General features: G+C 41.1%; 1 protein-coding gene across 1 annotated transcript in view; it reads left to right on the forward strand.

Annotated features, from left to right (window-relative positions):
• Positions 1-20710, forward strand: part of CPAMD8 (C3 and PZP like alpha-2-macroglobulin domain containing 8) — a 63013-nt gene that overhangs the window by 12860 nt on the left and 29443 nt on the right. The window contains exons 14-27 of the mRNA XM_058821078.1: positions 2483-2672; positions 3860-4032; positions 4132-4281; positions 4376-4537; positions 7104-7246; positions 8177-8239; positions 11306-11531; positions 12739-12892; positions 13419-13561; positions 14002-14053; positions 15222-15520; positions 16604-16829; positions 17377-17553; positions 19555-19636. Coding sequence (XP_058677061.1) covers positions 2483-2672; positions 3860-4032; positions 4132-4281; positions 4376-4537; positions 7104-7246; positions 8177-8239; positions 11306-11531; positions 12739-12892; positions 13419-13561; positions 14002-14053; positions 15222-15520; positions 16604-16829; positions 17377-17553; positions 19555-19636 — 2240 coding nt within the window. The remainder of the gene's footprint in view (positions 1-2482; positions 2673-3859; positions 4033-4131; positions 4282-4375; positions 4538-7103; positions 7247-8176; positions 8240-11305; positions 11532-12738; positions 12893-13418; positions 13562-14001; positions 14054-15221; positions 15521-16603; positions 16830-17376; positions 17554-19554; positions 19637-20710) is intronic.

Raw genomic sequence — 20710 nt, forward strand, 5'->3', positions numbered from 1 at the left:
TTTGTTATCAGCAGGTTTGTGAGGTTGGTTTCAGATTCTTTGTATCCAAATAAGAGCTTTTATTTTTTTTTTTATCATTGCATTTCATGGAAGTTTAATGGCTAATTAATCTTTTACAAGTTTCCTGAGGTATGGAAAGGGGATTATACACTGCTAATCTGAACACATTGTTCTTATTATAACCTGATTAGAACTAATTCTTCTGTGGGAAAGCTTGGAGCTGGGTGACCAGCTGATGTGGGAACCATTCCCATGCATTGCCAGCTCTTACTGGGTGTTCCAATTAGCTACATTCATTTTTTTAATGAATTGTTTCATCATTTGCACCAGGGAATTCTTAATACTTCAAATATTTGGTGTCACGAGGCACCTCTTGGACTCTGTGGCATTCTCAGTGTGTTTCAGCATCAGCAGCTCCTTGTGTTCCAGTTCTACCCCTTTTTCTTGGTGCTGTGTGTGAATTCTGCAAGGGAGAACACTTGGAGCTGAAAAAAGAGAATTTTTTCAGAACATTTCTTTGGGGATTTTCTAAGATTCAATGGTTTTATTTGGCAACTGCTCTGATTTAAATGGCAGGAGGGTGAGGAGGGGAAGGTGCTGAAGGAAGGCTGCTGGTGTAGGATCCCACAGGTGTCAGCCACTGCTCAGACCCCAAAAGGAAGGGGTTTGTATTGGAAAAAGGCTCCCAGTATTACCAGTTAGGTTGTGCCTGGGCCAGTCTGACCCTCGCTGCTGGGCCAAAGGCAGCAACTGTGGTGTATCACCCCAGAGATACCTTGGCTTGCTGGAGAGTGCAGCTGGGCACTGAACAAGTCCAGGCTTGTTAGGAACTCCGTTTACCTCAGGAGGAAAGCTTCAGGCGATGGTGAAGAGAAGAAGGAGAGGATTCTGCTGGAGGGTTTAATGTCCAGAGGTTTATTCCATGGTTGCAGAGGTCTGAACGTGAGCAACTGCTCCAACAGAATCCCGGCCGCATGGTCTGATTCACCTTTTAAGCTCAGGGACAGGGGGAGGGGAGGTACAGGTGAGCACCAACCAGGTGAGAGGGGCAGGGTCTCAAGGGACGAGGGACACCCAGACAGGCCAATGACCCCCAGGCCTGAGGGGCATCCTTTGAACTTGACCAACCACACAACGCCTTGCTGGAATGTTAGGCCTGATGGACAGGACTCACTCAGCATGGGGGCAAGGGGGAAGGGAGAGAGGTGTAGGCACACCTGGGGAAGTGACCTGGAAGTCCAAAATGGGACATTACAGCACACCACAACAGGTTTGTGTTCCTAGGACAGCCTGCTGCTCCTCAGGGGGACCAATCCCATGGCTGGTGTCTGTTCTGTTGGGAATTTGGGGGATTTTGTGTTGGGGGTGTTCAGCGCTCCCTGAGCCCCTCTGGGTGCGGTTTCAGTGCCCAGGTGTGCTGCTCTGGAGCCTATTGACTACAATAAAGTCACCACACTAAAATAAAGCAGATTTCTTCTCATTTATTTGTGTGTTGGACACCTCCCTGAGTGCCCAACTTACAATTGTTATCAAGGCTTCGTGTCATTTGGCAGCATTTTCCCTCAGATCTCTTCCCAGTCATTTCATGGTGATGTTTGAATTGGTGTTTACCACATGGATATAATTACAATTAAATTACAAAGACTATCAAACACACATCTCCTCCCACCCCCAACCCAACTCTTTCCTTTTTTGGGCTGGGCTACTGAAGGGGTGTCTAAAATTCAACCAATTCTGACAGCTGCTCTGTGCCAAAAGGCTTAACTTCAGAATTCCAGAGATTCCTTCATTGTTCCATTAATGCACACAACCCCCAGCTCAGTCTCCTGTAGATTTGCAGTGAACACAGGCTCCTTTTTAGTGTGGAAAAAGCCCCTGAGAACAGTGCTAATGTATTAATACATAATTATCATAATAATAATTGTTGTTGTTATTATTATTATCATCAATTTATTATTAAAATTGTATTGTTATTGTTATCATTATAAATTTTATTGTTTAATATTATTTATATTATTTATTACTTTGTTATTCTTTATTACTGATATTATCTTTATTATTTTATTCCCTTTATAGCATATTAATATTTTATTATTTTTATTGCTATTATTAATTATTAATTTTTATTACATTACTTTATTATTTTATTAATAATTTTTATTATTTTTATTTTGAGTTCTTTATTTTTTATAATTATTATTGTTAATTTATTATTACTTTAAAATTATTTTATTATTAAATAATATTTTATTTTATTTTTATTATACTTTTATTTTATTTTTATTATGGTATTTTTATTATTATTATTACTATTATTATTATTACTATTACTATTATTGTTATTTATTAACTTCTCAATACATCCATTTGTTAGGAGAGGACTCTCACCTCCTGTGGCCTGGAACCCAAGCAGGATCCTGTCCTTTATCAGCCCAAAACTCAGGACTGAACAAATCTTTGGCTTTTCTGTCCTTGCCTGCAGGTGGGAGCGGAGGCCTGGATTGCAGTGAAATCCACCTGTCCTTGCAACTTCACTCTCCATTACGAGGTGGCATCAAGGGGGAACATTGTCCTGTCGGGGCTGCAGCCCAGCAATGTCACCCAGCAGAGGAGCAAAAGAGCCACCACAGCCCTGGAGAGGAACATTGACCTCACACACTTCCCAGGAACAGGTAGCCAGCACCAGAAATGCAGCTCACCCCTATTTTCAGCAAAAAAAAAAAAAAAAAAACCTTCTCACACCCTTTTTTGTTAATGCGATTCTCCTTAAGGAAATTTGTGCAAGGAAAATAGTGAAATACATTGCCCTCGGGGATATAAAAGTTTTCGCCAAGAAGAGTAACTCTTGAAAAGTTTTCTTTGGTCTTTCTGAATTCTTTCTCAGATGGCAAAACTCTAATATTTGCTTGGAGTGGAGTGGCAGGGAAGTGTAGGGCAGGCCTGGGGCAGTTGGTTAAATTGGTTGAGTTTAAACTGAGGAGAGGATGTTAGATGGGAAGAGAAAATTAAATGGGCTGATAAAGGAGATCACACAGCCCACAGGGGGAAGGGAAATGAAATGGGGACTCCTGGCTTGCACAAGGAGTAACAGAAACACACAAATCTGGTGGATTTGGGGAGTGAAAATTTGGGGTTGGGAAGATGGATAGAACACCTGCCAAAGGAAAAGTCTGACTGTGCTGGTAACCACTGTGGGAGTTGTGGAAAGAGGAACAGGAACCTCCCTCCAGTATCCACCAAGCTTCTGAGAGTCAGTAATTTAGGATTTGTGATGATTCCCTGTGCTGAAGGTTTGTTCTGAGCTGTTGCATTCGCAGTTTGCTCTGTCACTGGATGAGTTCAAGGCCAGGTTCTGTGGGGCTTTGGGCAGCCTGGTCTGATGAAACACATCCTTGTCCACAAAATTAGAGGATCTTTAAAGGTCCCCTTCAGCCTAAACCACTCTGTGATTCTATTTAACAGCTCCAGTGAGTCTCTGCTCTATAAACTGCACAATCCTTTTTCAAGCTTGTTCCTTTTCTCTCATCAGCATTCTCTAAGAATAGATAACATTTTCTGTTTATTTTCAATGGCTTGATAATTTAATTGTGTGTTTCCTTGATTTCATGGCTGGAAAACCACAGAGTAATCGTTCCCTCCCCACCTTCTCCATGCTGCTCATTAAATTAGGAGTGCTAATTACCTTCCACAACGAGGAGAAAAAGGGAAATATTGTGAACTCAAGGTGTGGAGCAGGAACAAGGGAAGAATGCAAGTCCTGAATGGAGAGTTCTGTGCCTGTCAGCATTAGCAGGGGGCAGGAAGGGAATGACTTGGATAAATAAAACTATTTTTTTTCTCTCCACAATTCCTATTTCAGCACCTCCCAGCACTCCTGCAGCAGAGGTTGAGGTGTGTGTGACCTTCCTGAGGTTCTCTGTCGTTCACTCCATGGCTCCCCTGGCTCGGCTCCTGGTGTACTACGTCAGGGAGAATGGAGAGGGGGTCACGGACAGCCTGCAGGTCCCTGTCACCTCCTCCTTTGAGAACCAGGTACAGGACAGGGAGGGCTGGTGTTTCACTGCTCTGGTTTTTGGGGCCATCACTGGTTTTTGGGACAATCACCGGATTTAATGGCATTTCCCTTCCCAGGTCGCTGTGGTGCTCTCGGCCAACGAGACCAGGCCTGGTGACGTTGTGAACATCAAGGCCAGAGCTGCCAAAGGGAGCTGTGTCTGCCTGGCCACGGTGGACAAGAGTGTCTACCTGCTCAAACCAGGCTTCCAGCTGACAGCCAGCCAGGTAGGGTGGGCTTCCAGCTCTGATGTCCTCTCCTGAGCCCTGTGATCCTCCCCAGCTGGAGGGAGCAGCCCGTGCCCTTTCCCTTTCCCTGCAGGTGTTCCAGGAGCTGGCAGAGTACGACGTGTCTGATGCTTTTGGGGCTCCCAAGGAGGAAGGGCACTTCTGGTGGCCTGGCATGTCCTCCCGCAGGCGCCGCCGCTCCTCGGTGTTCCCCTGGCACTGGGACATCACCAAGGACGCTCGCTTCGCCTTCACAGTAGGAAGAGCCACCCTCCCCTTCTGGCTTTTGTGGTTGCACGTTTACAGGGGGGGTTTCAGCCACATAACCACCCTCCCTTCTCTATTTTCTGCTTTCACGTTTGCAGCCCCATAACCAGCCTCCCTTCTGTCTCCTGTGCTTTCCATGTTTGCAGGGGCACTCCAGAACCAGCCCCCCTTCTCTGTTTTCATGTTTGCAAGGCATTTTCAGCCCCATAACCACCCTCCCTTCTCTATTTTCTGCTTTCACGTTTGCAGCCTCATAACCAGCCTCCCTTCTGTCTCCTGTGTGTTCATGTTTTCATTTTCAGCCCCATAACCACCCTGCCTTCTCTTTTCTGCATTCATGTCTGCAGGGCGGTTTTCAGCTCCAGAATGAGCCTCCCTTCTCTGCAGAGCCTCTTTGGTGCTTTCATGTTTGTAGAGTGATTTTCAGCCCTATAACCACCCTCCCTTCTCTGCTTTCTTGTTTACAAGGGCATTTTCAGCCCCATAACCAGCCTCCCTTCTCTCTTTTCTGCACTCATGTCTGCAGGGGCATTTTCAGCTCCAGAATCAGCCTCCCTTCTCTCTGCAGTGTTTCTCTCGTGTGCTTTCATGTTTGTAGGATGATTTTCAGCTCCAGAACCTTCTGATGGTTCTGAAATCCTCCCTTCTCTCTTTTCTGTACTTTCACGTTTCCAGAGCACTTTCACCTTCAGAACCAGCCTCCCTTCTCTTCAGAGTCTCTTTGGTGCTTTGATGTTTGTAGAGTGATTTTTCAGCCCCATAGCTAGGCTCCCTTCTCTCTCCTGTGCTTTTCATGTTTGCAGGGGCACTCCAGAACCAGCCCCCCTTCTCTGTTTTCATGTTTGCAAGGAATTTTCAGCCCCTTAACCACCCTCCCTTCTCTATTTTCTGCTTTCATGTTTGTAGGGTGATTTTCAGCTCCAGAACCAGCCTCTCCTCTCTTTTCTGCTTTCATGTTTTCAGAGGCATTTTCAGCTCCAGAAGCAGCCTCCTTCCCCTCTGCAGAGTCTCCCTTGTGTGTTTTCATGTTTGTAGGGTGATTTTCAGCTCCATAACCACCCTCCTTTCTCTGCAGTGTCTCTCTTCTGTGCTTTCACGTTTTCAGTGCATTTTCAGCCCCTTAACCAGCCTCCCTTGTCTGCTTTCTTGTTTTCAGGGGCATTTTCAGCTCCACCCTCCCTTCTCTTTTCTCTGCTTTCATGTTTGTAGAGTGATTTTCAGCCCCATAACCAGTGTCCCTTCTCTGTCCTGTGCTTTCATGTTTTCAGAGGCATTTTCATCTCCATAGCCACCCTCCCTCCTCTCTGGAGGGTCTCCCTTGTGTTTTCATGTTTGCAAGGGGGTTTTCAGCTCCAGAACCAGCTTCTCTTATCATTTGTGCTTTTCATGTTTCAGGGCAATTTTCAGCCCCATAACTATCCTCCTTCTGTCTTGTGTGCCTTCATGTTTGTAGGGTGATTTCCAGCCCCATAACCAGCCTCCCTTCTCTCTTTTTGCCCGCTGCTGCTTCTTCCCCTGGGCTCTGAGGGTTTTTCCTTCTCTGATGCAGCTTTTTTTGTCCTTACTGAGAGCTGAAAATCTTGGGGAAAAGTTCATTTTTGGGGGAGCTGGTGTGAATGCAGGGCTGCACACCTGGTGTGTGCAGGGAACAAAGCTCATCCTCCAGTGCTGCTGGGAGCTGCTGCCTCTCATGAAAAAGGGAATTTAGAGCTGGGAGCTTTCCCTGTGAGGGCATTTTTCATTTTGCTTGGCATTCCTGGCAGGGCAGAACTGGTGATGCCTGATGAGAGAGCAGCCTGCTCACTGCAGCAGAGCACACTGGGAGATTTTAGGAAGGGTAAAAAGCTGTGGTGTTTTATTCTAGGGGAAAAATAAGATTTTTTTTTACATGTCACACTTGCCTATACTAGTAATGGTATATACTGATTTAAATGTATTTTCCAAACAGACAATAGTATATATTTATATTTAAATAGTATGTATTTACATTTAAATAGTATATGTTTATATTTAAAATATTATATATTTATATAATAGTTATATATATAGTTAGTTAAACTAACTATATTTAACTATATATAGTTATATATAGTTATATTAGTAGCATATATTTATATATTATGCTATTATATAAATAATATATATTTATATTTAAAGATTTCTATATTTAAAGCATTTAAATATTAATATTTAATATAGATATTAAATATTATTAAATAAAATTATTATTATTATTAATGTTAAGCATTTAATATTTAATACAAATATTTTCCAAGCTTTCTAATAAAGCCTATGCACCTTCACATTAACAATCATTTTACACAAAGCTTTAAAAAATCAAGATTCCATTGAGATTTAATATTAAATATTAAATATTAATATATATTAATATTAATATATTAAATATTAACATTAAAATATTATTAAGGGATTCTATTTTAAAAAATCAATTCATTAATCAAATTTAATTATTTTTCTTTAATTCTTTTTTATTTATTTCTTTTTTTTTTCCCTTGCTGGTTTTTGTTTTGTGCTGTTGATTTGTCACTGTCTAGGAAACTGGCTTGGTGGTGATGACTGACATAGTCAGCCTGAACCACAGGCAGAATGGAGGGATGTACACAGATGAGGCTGTCCCAGCCTTCCAGCCACACACTGGCACCTTGGTGGCCACCATGCATTCCAAAATAGCACCAAGGTAACTTTTGGGGTTTAATAACTATTGTTTTTTATGCTCCTGGCTGGTTTTTTTTCTCTATTCTCAGGTTTTTCCACCTCAGGTTTAGACAAGGCAGTGATGGGGAAATTCTTTAAATGGCTTGGTAGATATAAAAACCAAAAACTGGCACTGCTTTCTTAAATTTAATTTAATTCTGACACATGCAAAGTGTGCTAAATTATCATTTTGAAGAACGTTTCTTTGCAATTTGCTGTGAATTTCTTGGAATATTTGCAAGCTACGGCTGTTTTTGCAGAGCCACTCATTGCTCAGGATTTGGACCATTCAGCTGGTGGTCAAAATGAGCAGAATGAGGATTTGCATGAAAGAAAGGCTGTGAAATACCAGAAGTGATGAGGATGGGCCTTCCCTCTGCATCCTGAATTTCCTAAAAGCCTCTGTTAGCAGAGGAAATTCTGGGGTTAGTTAGGAAATAGATGATGGAGTATAACAGGTATGATGGAGTATAATAGGTATAATGCAGTATAACAGGTATAAAAAGCTGATTTAAATTGTTCAAATATTAGAAATCAGGACAATTCAAAGAGCAAGGATGGAGAAGGATGTCATTGCTGGAAGTCACATGCTGCATTTCTTCCCCTTGATTACCTTTGGTAAAAGAATTTGGATCACAAACCAGTTTTATTTAAAATTCCATTATTTCTGCTGGTTTCAAAGGTTATCTTTCTTGCACTATTTTTTGGATTCTTGCCTGCAGAGTGGGTGTGCACACAAAGGAATTGTTTCAAAACCCATTAATTTGTGTTATTCGCTCCTTAATGAGTCTGCACCAGGCAGAGTTTTGGTCGTGTGAGCCAGAGTCAGCTGATAACTCTGATTTATCACTGACTGCTGGAAATGTCTTATTAAAAGAATCAATTTGCAAGGATTTATTTCTTGTTCTAGCAGAGCAGAGAAGAGGAAAAGAACCTTCTTCCCTGAGACGTGGATTTGGCGCTGCCTCAATGTCAGGTATTGGCATTAATCATACCCAGAAGGTTGTAAACAGAGCTCTTTAAAATCTAATTATGGCATTTTCTGATTTTTAATTTTTTAATTTTTTTTCTCCCCATTTTTGTTGGTTTTCTTTATTACTATTTCAGTCTTTGCAGCATTTCCTCTGGTTCTGAAGTGTTCCCTTGCTTCAAACTAAACATTTCAGTTGTGCCCACATTGATTCTCTGTTGATTGCTTATCAAATTTTCACTTTCTCTGTCATCTCCTGCAAGAACATCTCCCCCAGACCTCAATCTGCCTCCTCTCAAATCCTGATTTCCTCTGGGTACAGTTGGGACTAAAAAAATAAATTATTAAAGAGATAATAAATCTATAACACAACAGCACATCTAGGATAATTTGAAGCAATTATTAAAAAGCTTCTCCAGGTTTTGCAAGTGAACTTCATCCTCAATAAATGGCTGTAAATTAAATTTGACAGGAACTTGGAGCAAGTGTATTCAAATCTGTTCAATTGAGCATGAAATATGCTTTGTAGAAATACACAAAGAATTCCAGAAGTGCCCATTTGGGCCTCAGCAAGCCAGGGCAGTTAATTATAAGTGGGAGAGTGTGGAATAAAAAGTTGCAGATTGTGTTTTCTCTACTTCATTTCATTAGAAACAACTGAGGTGGAGCATTTCTTTCATTTCCACTCTCTTGAACAGGCAGAATTTTTTTTTTTTTTCCTTCTATAATTTATAATATACAATCCTAAAAAAAAAAAAAAAAAAAGAGTTTAAAAAAAAAGAAACAAAAGCCTAATGTCAACTTCCCAAACCAATTCTAAAAATTCCTAGAGCCTGGCTGGAGGGTCTAATGGTTGAGAACGAGTGTGTACTTTGGCCCTGTGCCCAGAAGAGTAAGTGCCCTCATGTGTGAAAATAATGTTAATGCTGGTTATGGGCTGAAATCCCAGTGGAAAGAACATCAGCTGCAACAAATTGTCCGGTTAAACAGGCTGGAATTGTGCCAGCCCTGCCTCCCTCCGTGCTGCTCCCCGGGGCTCAGCATCAGGGCAGCTGCAAATGCAAACTGGGTGGGCACCGGTGCCTGCTGAAAATGGGTTAAATAACTTGGAGATTTTAGTTGGTTTAGTGGGATAGTGGGGAAAAATCTTTCTATGGAGCCCTGGCACAGGGTGGGTGCCCCTGGATCCCTGGCAGTGCCCAAGGCCAGGCTGGGTGAGATTTGGAGCAGCCTGGGATGGTGAAGGTGTCCCTGCCATGGCAGGGGTGGCACTGGATGGGCTTTGAGATCCTTCCAACCTGAACCATCCTGGGATTTTGTGAACATTTCCATTGCTTGGCAGCCTCTCTGGAGCAGTGGAAGGTGTCCCTGCCATGGCAGGAGTGGAACTTGAGGGCCTTTAAGGTCCCTTCCAGCTTGAACCATCCTGAGTGACCATTTCTATTGCTTGGAAGTTCCTCTGGAGCAGTGGAAAGTGTCCCTGCCATGGTAGGGGTGGAACTCAATGGCCTTTAAAGTCCCTTCCAACCTGAAATTCTGTGAACATTTCCATTGCTTGGCAGCTTCTGTGGAGCAGTGGATGGGCAGGGGTGCCACTGGATGGACTTTGAGATCTTCCAACCCAAACCATCCTGGGGTTGTGTGACCATTTCCATTGCTTGCAAGCTTCTCTGGAGCAGTGGGAGGTGTCCCTGCAATGGCAGGGGTGGCACTGGATGGGCTTTAAGATCCCTCCAACCCAACCCATTCCATGTTTTTATGATCCAAGTGCATTTCCCAAGGCTTTTCCCTCTGCAGTTTGAGCTGGGGGAGCCAAATTCACCAGGCAGTGCTTGGAGTGTGGCTGAATGACAAAAAGCACAGGGATCTCCACTTCTTACTGCTCACACTGATCTCCACTTTTATTGTTCACGCTGATCTCCACTTTTTATTGTTTTAATCCTTTCCCTTTGTAATACAAACACAAAGATGGGTCCCTGATGAGCTGCCTGGCTCCTGCCAGGAGCAGCACCTTCAGCCTCACTGGGGATTCATTTATTTAGAGGATAAAAGCAAATCCAAGGTGCTTTTCTCAAGTGGGAACAATCTGAAAATCAGTGGCAGTGCAGCTCTGGGTGTGCATCCTGAGGACACCATGTCATGCTGGACATTTCTTCTGGAGATCTCCCATTCTCATTGTCCATGTGTGTCAGGCTCTGGGGAATAAATAAGGACTTGTGAGGAAACAACCTTGGGGTGTACTCACAACCTGCACCCATCACCCTGCCAGCTAAACCATGAAACAGCTTTTGTGTTAGAGGAAATGTTTTCTGTTCTAGGCAGAGGGCCAAAGCTGCTTTGCAGGAGGGAAACAGCAAAGTCCGAAGAGCAAATCTGAATTTTTGTTATTATAAAGCATGGAAGAGGATACCAGGGTTATGATATCCCTTTGTGCCATGCATAGGAAATCTAAATATGCAAAGATTTGATTTTTAATAACTAATTTCAATCCTCATAAATTCCATTCAAACACAGGATTCTGTCTGGTCAGAGTCAACTTCTTCCTCATAATCCTAACTGAGCAAGGTGGGAAGAAGTTCATTTATCCTGATAATGGGGCAATAAATGCTCTTTCCCTGAAAGAATCAGGTGTCCTGTGGCTGCAGGTCCTTTCTTTACAAAAAAAGTATCCTACGTAGCATTGTTTCTATTTTAACGTTTTGTTGTAACATAAAACTATATTTAACACACTACTTAAGAGAATTAATACAGCATCACTTTCTAACATAATATTCATTTTAATATTTGTGAAATGTAATATATATAATATATATTCTCTGTATCTATTATATGTAATATATAAACATATCTAGAATGTATTATGTTATATATAGACTATATATTATAGTATTATGTATAGAATATATATTATATATAGAATATACATTATAATTAGTAGTATAATATATTATATAGTATAATGAATATTATAATTTATAATATTATCATATACAATATTATAACATATAATATTATAATATTCATTTTAATACTTGCAAAAAGGCAATCATAAAATGTGCATTTTTCACCCAGCTCAGGGGAAGCCCAGCTGCAGGTGGAGGTGCCTGACTCCATCACCACGTGGATCACAGAGGCCGTGGCTCTGTCTGAGGACAAGGGGCTGGGCATTGCCAGCCAGGCAGAGCTGAGGACCTTCAAACCCTTCTTCATCGACTTCACCCTGCCCTACCACGTCATCAGGGGGGAGCAGACCAAGATCCCCCTCACTGTCTACAACTACCTGCCCCTGTGTGTGGAGGTAAAGCTCAGCCCTCCCCTGCCACTGACGTATTTTATTTTTAAAAAATTCCTTTATTTAGGATCTTTTTCTCCTGAGAAGCTGAGAGGCCTCAGAAACAATTATTTTAAACAATAATGATAAAAATAATTAAATGATTAATATTTAATTAACTAAAATTAATTGCAATAATTAATATCAATTATTTTAAACAATAATTATAAAATTAATTTAAATGACTACTATTTAATTAATTAAGATTAATGATAATAATCTTAATTATTTTAAACAATAATTATCTGCTGCTGTGGAATGCAACAGGTGGATCTGTGATTGATCTCATGTGTTTTTTTTTTTAATTAATGGCCAATCACAGTCCAGTGGTCTCAGACCCTCTGGTCAGTCACAACATTTTATTATCATTCCATTCCTTTCAGGCCTTATGATGAAATCCTTTCTTCTATTCCTTTAGTATAGTTTCAATATATAATTTTCTTTTAATATAATATATATAATAAAATAATAAATCAGCCTTCTGAAACATGGAGTCAAGATCGTCATCTCTTCCCTTGTTGGGGTGTTCTGCAAATTCCACCCCTGGCTCAGTTCTAACTCCTCACCATGGCTGGTGGGTGATTTACCTGTCACAGGAGAGAAGGTGGCAGGTTGACAGAAGGATAAACTCAGCAGAAATGCTTTGAGAAGATAAATATTGCTTTTTTCCAACTCAAATAAATGTCTTCGCTTGGTTTGGTTTTGGTTTGAAACGCCTGTGGTAGGCTGAAGTGTCCTGCAGCATTTCAGAAAAGCAAATATTGAAAAAGACAGGGAAAAGATATTTGAAAGACATTCCCCAGCCTGGGATCTCATGCTGAACCAAAAAGCATTTCCTTCATAATCAAAAAGCTGCTAAAAAATTTTCATTTTGAAGGAATTTTTGTCCCAAGGAATTTCGTCTCCCTTCTCACACTCCCCAGCTCCAGTGCCATCTCCCAGAAACACTTGTAGAATTGCTGAGCTGAAAGCCCTGCTCTCAGTCAAATCCATGGCTAGAAACTTTGAAGAATGAATAATCTTCAAAGATTTGAAGATTCTAGAAATCTTCATTCTGTGATTGTTATGATGGGAAACCCACGGAATTCTTCATTCGCACAGCCCAGTTTGACTTTGTGACTGATATTGTGGCTGATATTATTTCCAATAAATGACAATTCCAAATCTTTCACAGGTCCACGTGAAGATTTCTGTCCCAAAAGGCATCAAGTTTGTGGGGCACCCTGGGAAGCACCACCTGACCAGGAAGAAATGTGTGGCCCCAGGGGAGGCCAAGCCCACCTCCATCGTCCTGTCCTTCAACGAGCTGGGCCTGAGCAACATCACTGGTACAACCCAAAACAGCTTTACAAGCGTTTGTTTTCCTTCCTCTTTCAGGAGAAAATTCTGGTTTCCCCATTGCCCCCAGTTCGTTCATTCCTCTTGCTGCCAGCTTGGCTTTTCCACCTCGTTTGTTGTAGGAACAAATCCCCTGCCTGTGATGCACAGAATGTAAAATCAAACATCAGGACATTCTCTGGTCAGCATTTTTTTGTTGTGATATCAAGGTTGGGCCTGTTTCATTTCCCTGAAGAGATCAGTGGAAATTTTTAAACAAGAGAATAACAACAAATTCTGTGCAAATAATCCCAGTGAAAACCAGAAACCAAAAATTAGGGAAGAGCTTCTGTTGCCCTATGATTGTTCAAATATTGCCTAATTTTAAATGTGACCACTCAAATATGGGTAAAGGGAATATGAGAGAGGTAATTACAGCACTTGTTAATCAGCTGCTTCTAATTAATTTGGATCTTTTTAACTTCTAGAGGTGTTTATATCTCAAAATCTCAGCTGCTTTTCCCTTCTGTTTCTTAGCAAAAGCTTTTGCCTATGGTGGCACCAACTGCTGCCAGGAGGGGATGCAGAGCCTGAAGAATGGCAAACACTCAGAGGATTCTTACCTGGACAAAAGGAGCCCTGTGGGGGTGGATTATGTTCGCAGCAGTGTCATTATTGAGGTGAGAAAACACCAATTTAGGAAAATAAAAATGCCTGGGAAACTGTGAAATCAAACCTGAGCAGGTTTATAATGATCCTCAAGGTGATTTCACCCTCAAGGTGTTTTATGGTGTGTTAGAGGGTTGGAAATAATCAGATTTAGTGGTTCTTGTACAGAAAGAGCCCATTTGAGCTCCTCTGGTGAATCTTCAACACTGATCAGGAGAAAAAGCAGTGGATGTTTTATGGGATAAGCTTGCCCTGTTAATCTAAGAAATATGATAAGAGGGAAAGTTCTGGCACTGCTCTAACTAACAAAACACAGTGCCATCACTTTTCTATAAAGGATATAAAGCACTGCACAGCACTAAAATAATTTCTGTGTTTTCCAAGTCAAACTGGGATCTGTTCCTGCTAATCCAAGCCCTGTGGTTTATGCATGGATTTCTGTCTTTTATAGCCAGAGGGACTGTCCAGAGAATACACCTACAGTGTGTTCTTCTGCCCAAATGGTAAGTTCATGATTTGAATGAGATATTCAGTTTGTTTGAATCAGTTTTAAAAAGAAGCATTTGGCTACTTAAAAAAAAAATTTAAAAAATCTTTGTTTCCATTTCTCTGTGATTGATGAGTTCTGGTCTGTAGGAAGAACTTGTAAATAAAGAGTCTTTCTTACCTGGCTGGCTAATTATGAATTTGCTCTAACTGCCCAAGTGATTTCTGGAAATGGCCATTAAATTCCTTTACTTTAGGGAACAGTTTCAGTATTCAGCACTGTGGACAGTAACTGGGACTGTGCTTTATTTTCAGCTGGTGCTTTAAGATTCAGTTCTGGAATCAGTCTCCTTTCTGCCAGAGGTTTGGATAGCTCAGAGCTGCCTCCACTAGCTGAACAGAGATGCTTTTGACCACTAGATTAGAACCAAAAAATCACTTGCTGAGCTCAGAAGAAATTCAGCTGAGCAGTTTGAAGGATTTTTCTGCCTTGAAGGGGGTAAAAATAAAAAATGAGAAGGGACAACCATGTGTATTTTAATATGTTGTTCATCAGAATGGGAGAGATGTTGGGAAGGATGAAAGTTTGACAAGAAAGTCTCACAGATATGTATGCTTAGCAGAAAGATTTTTAAATGCAGAGTCTGATGAAGGAATAGAGATGGAAGCAAGTTTTGATATAGAAGAAAAGAATTGCTGAGCCAGTCTTACTGGGTAACCAAGGAGGCAAAGGGTGTGTTAGTTTGAGGTGGGTTTATCCTTTGTTCTAAGCCATAAAAACCCCTTCTAACTAGTTTGAGGTGGGTCTATCCTTTGTTCTAAGCCATAAAAACCCCTTCTAACTAGTTTGAGGTGGGTCTATCCTTTAAGTCATAAAAACCCCTTCTAACTAACACACCCTTTGCCTCCTTGGTTATCCAGTAAGACTGGCTCAGCAATTCTTTTCTTCTATATCAAAACTTGCTTCCATCTCTATTCCTTCATCAGACTCTGCATTTAAAAATCTTTCTGCTAAGCACACATATCTGTGAGACTTTCTTGTCAAACTTTCATCCTTCCCAACATTAATACTCTAAAAGAAGCTGGAATAAAACCCACGTGCTTAGCAAAGCTCTGCTCGAATTTCAGTCATCGCCTCTAAGCTGGGCTCCAACTCTTACAACATCCCCTTGTTTTTCTGACTAGAGAAAATACACATTTCCACCCCTAACAAGTACGAGTACCAGTACCTGCAGAAGCCAGCCCAGATGAGGCACTTTGAGCTGGCAGTGAAGGCTCACAACGACGCCCACCTGGCCCTGTCCTCGGGCCCCCACGACATGGCCGAGATGGCCGAGATCGTCATCGGGGGACAGCAGAACTCCAGGACCTGGATCTCCTCCAGCAAAATGGGAGAGCCAGTGGCCAGCAGGGACACGCCTGGCATCCTCTCCTGGGATGAGTTCCGCAGCTTCTGGATCAGCTGGAAAAATGGAGTTATCCAGGTACTGCGTTCTTCTGGGAGTCTCTTTGTGAACAGAGTTGGAGCACACTCAGAGCAGTTTCTCCCTGAGCTCCATTCCTGTTGCCTTTTCCCTCTGAAGCCCTGATCAGGCTGTTGTGATCACACCAAATCTGCTTTTGCCACCAATGTGTTCTCAGGACCTCAGTCCTGCTTGAGATGGAGACAATGCAAAGCAATGTGTAGCCATGGTATTTTCTGAAAAATCCTTTCCTTAGGATTTTTTCTCCTGAGAAGCTGAGAGGCCTCAGGAACAAAATGTAAACATTGATTATCTGCTGCTGTGGAATGCAACAGGTGCATCTGTGATTGGTCTCATGTGGTTGTTTGTAATTAATGGCCAATCTCAGTCAGCTGGCTTGGACTCTCTATCCAAGACACAAGCTTTTGTTATTCTTCCTTGTCTATTCTTCTGATTCAATCCTTTCTTCTATTCTTTTAGTATAGTTTTAGTATAATATATACCATAAAATAATAAATCAAGCCTTCTGAAGCATGGAGTCATCTCTTCCTTCTTCCTCAGACCCCTGTGAACACCGTCACAGCAATGTGTTGTCTTTTTGCCATTGTCTTATTTTCCATATTGCCTTATTGTTTTATTGCCATTTTCAGAAGGCTTCAAACTGGTTTTATTCTAGCATGCATGCTTTTTATACCTTCTTACAAAGTTCATAAGTTTACACTTTACTCATTGATTACAAAAGACAAAGTGTTTATTGGAATAGTTGCAGGTTTCTCTTCTTTCCCCTTCTTCTTTCTTGGTTTCTATGTCAGTGACCTTGGTAGAAAATTCTTTCAGGGGTAATATGGATCCTGTTCTCAAACTTCTCTCTGGCTTACAGAGCTCACTTAAAACCTCTTCCCATGAGTCCTCAACATTTTTAGTGATGAAACCTTGCAGGCCAAGCCTGCGGATTTCCCACTGAACTCCCTTGGATTGTTTTGTGGGTGGGAAGGAGAGAGGTATTTCTGCACCTCTCTGGGCTGGGAGGTGTCCCAGCACACCAGGCACAGTGACTCCACCTGTGTGACCTCCTGGATCTCCATGGTCTCTTGTCTCTTTCAGGTTGGCCACGGTACTCGGGTGCTAAACGAATCTATAATTGTGGAGTGGACAGTCCCCAAACAGCTTGAGGTGAAGTACATTGGCTTTTCCACAGGCTGGGGGTCAATGGGAGAGTTTAAAATTTGGAGAAAAGAAGAGACTGATGAAAATCACAATGAAGCATTTACTCTTGGAGTTCCCCACAACATAATTCCAGGATCAGAAAGAGCTACGGCTTCAATAATAGGTATCAATAATCAGGAGGTATCACTTAGGTACCCCCTCCCAAATGTCAACAGATGCTCCAGCTGTTACTTCTGACCAGTTCTTGAGTAATGCACAGCAGATAAGATAGTCACAGGCACTTTAAAAGGTTTATTACAGCTTAATTTTTGGGGTAGATCATTCCTTGGGTTTTTTTTGGCATTTGTTTGAAGCCTGTTTGGGTTGTCAGTGGCTTGAAGTTGGTGAGGGGCTTGGCAGGGGCACTGTCTGTTACTGCTCGTGGTGTTTATCTCATTGTCATCCTCATCACAAATTGTGCTGTGTTTTAAACTGGTCTAAACTGGGAAGTCATGGATAATCAGAGGCTGAAATGGGGAATTTCTTTAATGCAACAAGAAATCAAAGGGCTAGGACTTAACAGCTGAAGGACTTCCCATTTGTCACAGCTTATTTAAGCTGCTTTGGGGTAGCCAGGAGATATTAGTGCAGTGAGGTGGGGGATAACCACAAAACACCAAAGGAAAACCTTAAATTACCTGATCCTGAACAATTCCCCTCTTTCTCATCAGGAGATGTGATGGGTCCCACCCTGAACAACCTGGACAACCTGCTGAGGTTGCCCTTTGGCTGTGGGGAGCAGAACATGATCCACTTTGCCCCCAATGTCTTTGTCCTGAAATACCTGCAGAAAACCAAGCAGCTCAGCCACGAGGTGGAGGCTGAGGCTACAGATTACCTCGTTCAAGGTAACTCAACACAATTAAATTTACAGGTGGAGAAAAGGCTTTCAATTCATAGTTTTGCTTTGCATGTCACTTTTTATAATCAAGAATAGCCCAAGCGATGAGGATTCATCATTTCTTGCAGGCTAATCTCACAGTCTGACAGATTTTGATGGCAAGATGTTAGTCTGTTTGTCTTCAGTAACTCCTAGTTCAGATATTTACTGATTTATCTTTATCTCTTTTTCCTTACCTGATTTCTGTTTAAACGTTTTAGAAAGTAAAGAAAAACTAAATTTACTGAAAATCTGTATATTTAGGGGGTTTTGCCTTATTCATAAATTGTCTTTTCAAACCTTTAGGTACTAGAGTTAAGGCTCTTTTCTGGACTTTTTTTTTTAATAGTATTTTCTTAGTAATAGAATATATATATTTTCTTAGTAATAGAATAATATACCAAAAATCAAAATTTAGTACTCAAAGTAGTTAAAATCCTTCATTACATGGCTCTAGGTTATCTGTCCTTTCAGTGTCCTGTCCTACTTTACCAAGCAACTCAAAACAACGTTTTTTTGTTTTCATTTTTTCCTTTTTTTTTTTTTTTTTTTTTTTCTGCACCGTTTTCCTCAGCATTTGTTTTGGGAAGAGCCACATGCAAAACAGTTTTATAACTAAGTGCAATAATTCTCAGGACAAGTAAGAATTCAGAGATCATTAAAAACCCAGAGTGACCCAAAGGGACAAAGCTCTCTTGTGTATGAGTCAGACAATAGTCATGTCATGAAATCAGAGGTGACAGGGTTAGGTGGTTCTCCTCTGAAAATATAAATATAAAATGTAATATGTGAGATATTTCTTGTGTTCAGCAGCAAAAGCCCAGCTTTGCTTCCTCTGCCTGGCTCCACTTATTTCACTTGGAATTTTCTGGGCTTGCTGGGAGCAGTGAGGCAAAGGGAATTTGTTAATGGCCCGAGTCAGTGTTTCCTTTGCAACATCATTTGCTTTTGTTTCTTTTTATGAATCTGCAAACCTTCCAGGTTTTTGGCTCCAAACCCTGTTTGCTAATTAACCCTTACAGAAGAAACCCCCAAGAGTTTTAAACCCTTCTGTGTTCACTGGAGCCCTGCCAAGTGTAAGGTTTGGATGGGAAATGCTCACTCCAGAATTGCTTTTGTGATTTACCAAGCCAGGAAACTTCTTCATCCCTCGAGCATCCATCATGGAAAGTGCTGATAATAAATGCCAATAATTCCCTCTTCTTTTGAAGTGGCCTGGGCTAAACCAGTCAGTATTTTTAGTACTTTCCCACAAAAATAAAAACCAAACAAGTGAACAGGGGAAAACTGGATGAATACACATTTTATACAACTCATTTTTTTCGGGATGAGCATGGCTATAGACAAAAAGGTCTGATAAATCATTTTCCTAGTAGACAGAACAATTTTTTTTTCATTTACAGCCTCAGAAGATGTTCCAGGAGGGAGTTCTTACCTTCAGCATTCACCTTAATTATTCACCTAATTATTATAATGTTAATAATGATGTCTAAAGCAAGCCTTGGAGGTGTTCACATGCATTGAGGCCACAGCTGTTTTTTGTTTTTATGTTACCTAAAGCTGTTCCAAGCAACAGCTTTGGGAAAAGCCAGAACCCAGCTGTACTGTCACAGGCAAAACCTTTTTCATTTGTAAATGGAAGTAAAATGGAAAGAGAGTGGCTGCATGATTAAGTAAAAACCTTTTGATAATGCATTTTTTTTTTCCAGAGAAGTGTCAGATTTTTAGCATTTGCAGGGTCCCAGATGTTACCCTGAGCAGATTTCTGGACAAAGTGCACACAGAGCTGGCTCTCACTCACAGATAAATACACAGAATAAGAAGCAGCCTCGGGGCAGCAGAATCCCTTACACATGTTCCAGATGTTCTGAGCCTTCATTCACTTTAAACACTCGTTTTTCTCTGTGTGAGGAGGTTTTGAAGTTCCCAGTTCTTTTCAATTTCTTTGCTTTTCCCCAATTCTTTGCAGGCTACCAGCGCCAGCTGACCTACAAGAGGCAGGATGGCTCCTACAGTGCTTTTGGGGAGAGGGACTCCTCAGGGAGCATGTGGTGAGTGCCTGTTCAAAACTGAGCCCAGACTACTTAAAACTGAGCCCAAACTACTTAAAACTGAGCTCAAACTGAGTTAGAAAAGTTCTAAGTGCTTGCAAAACAAGAAAAGTACACTGGGCTGGGAAAGAGGAGTCATTTTCCTGCTTCTCTCATGGTATCACACACAGTGGAGAGCAGAAATAATGCAATAATACTCAGAAATATCCAATTATATTCTATGGAGTTGCTGTACAGTGCTGCTGAGTGCTCTGACTGCATTAGCTGGTGTGATTCAGGACTCAGGAACAGTTAGGAGAGTTAAATCTGTTAATTAGTGCAGGTTTCAGGCACAAAGCTGTGGTTAAGGATCATATCTGCAATTGGAGTAGCAATTAAGGGGTAATTAAGCACCTGATTCCATTAGGGAAGGGGGTTTGACCTGAAGCAGAGGCTTCTGTCAGGTAAAAAACCAACCAAAACCAACCCCAAACCCCTCAGAGACATCCTTGTACCAATAGGATGGGTTCGTCTTTGATCTTTGTGATCTTTGGATTTGTGCACTGTGATCTTTGGAGAAAATCCTTAAACTCATTTTCTCTGACATCAGTTTGTTGTATATTCATAAACTTTTCCCCTAAACTAGTTTGTATATTCTATGAACTGTTTAGCATGGCTCCTCCTTGGTTCTACTTACTTAAAGTATGTGAATTCCTTGGTTGTGGTTTTAGTCTTTTTTTTAATTATCATTTTTAGTTTTGGGCTTTGGTCTTCACTGCCTTCAGTCAGTGAGTGCTGATAATTGGCATTTCTGTAGCAGGTGTCTTCATTTATATTATTATTGAATCTTATCTTACATTTTTATTTATCTTATATTTTTGTTGGATCTTACCCCATCTAAGCAGGCATTTTAACATAAGCATATTTATGTCAGCTATTTTACTACTATGTCTAAACTTAATTAACAAGAGAAATAAAAAGTGTGTCTTTACAACAATTTTAACACCACACATATAAAATCCATTTTAATATTTGCAAAAAGCCAATATTACAATATGCATCTATAACACAGGGAACTTCCACCTCAGCCCCAGC

The sequence above is a fragment of the Ammospiza caudacuta genome, chromosome 28 (genome assembly GCF_027887145.1).
Source record: "Ammospiza caudacuta isolate bAmmCau1 chromosome 28, bAmmCau1.pri, whole genome shotgun sequence".
In the NCBI taxonomy this organism is placed as follows: Eukaryota; Metazoa; Chordata; class Aves; order Passeriformes; family Passerellidae; genus Ammospiza; species Ammospiza caudacuta.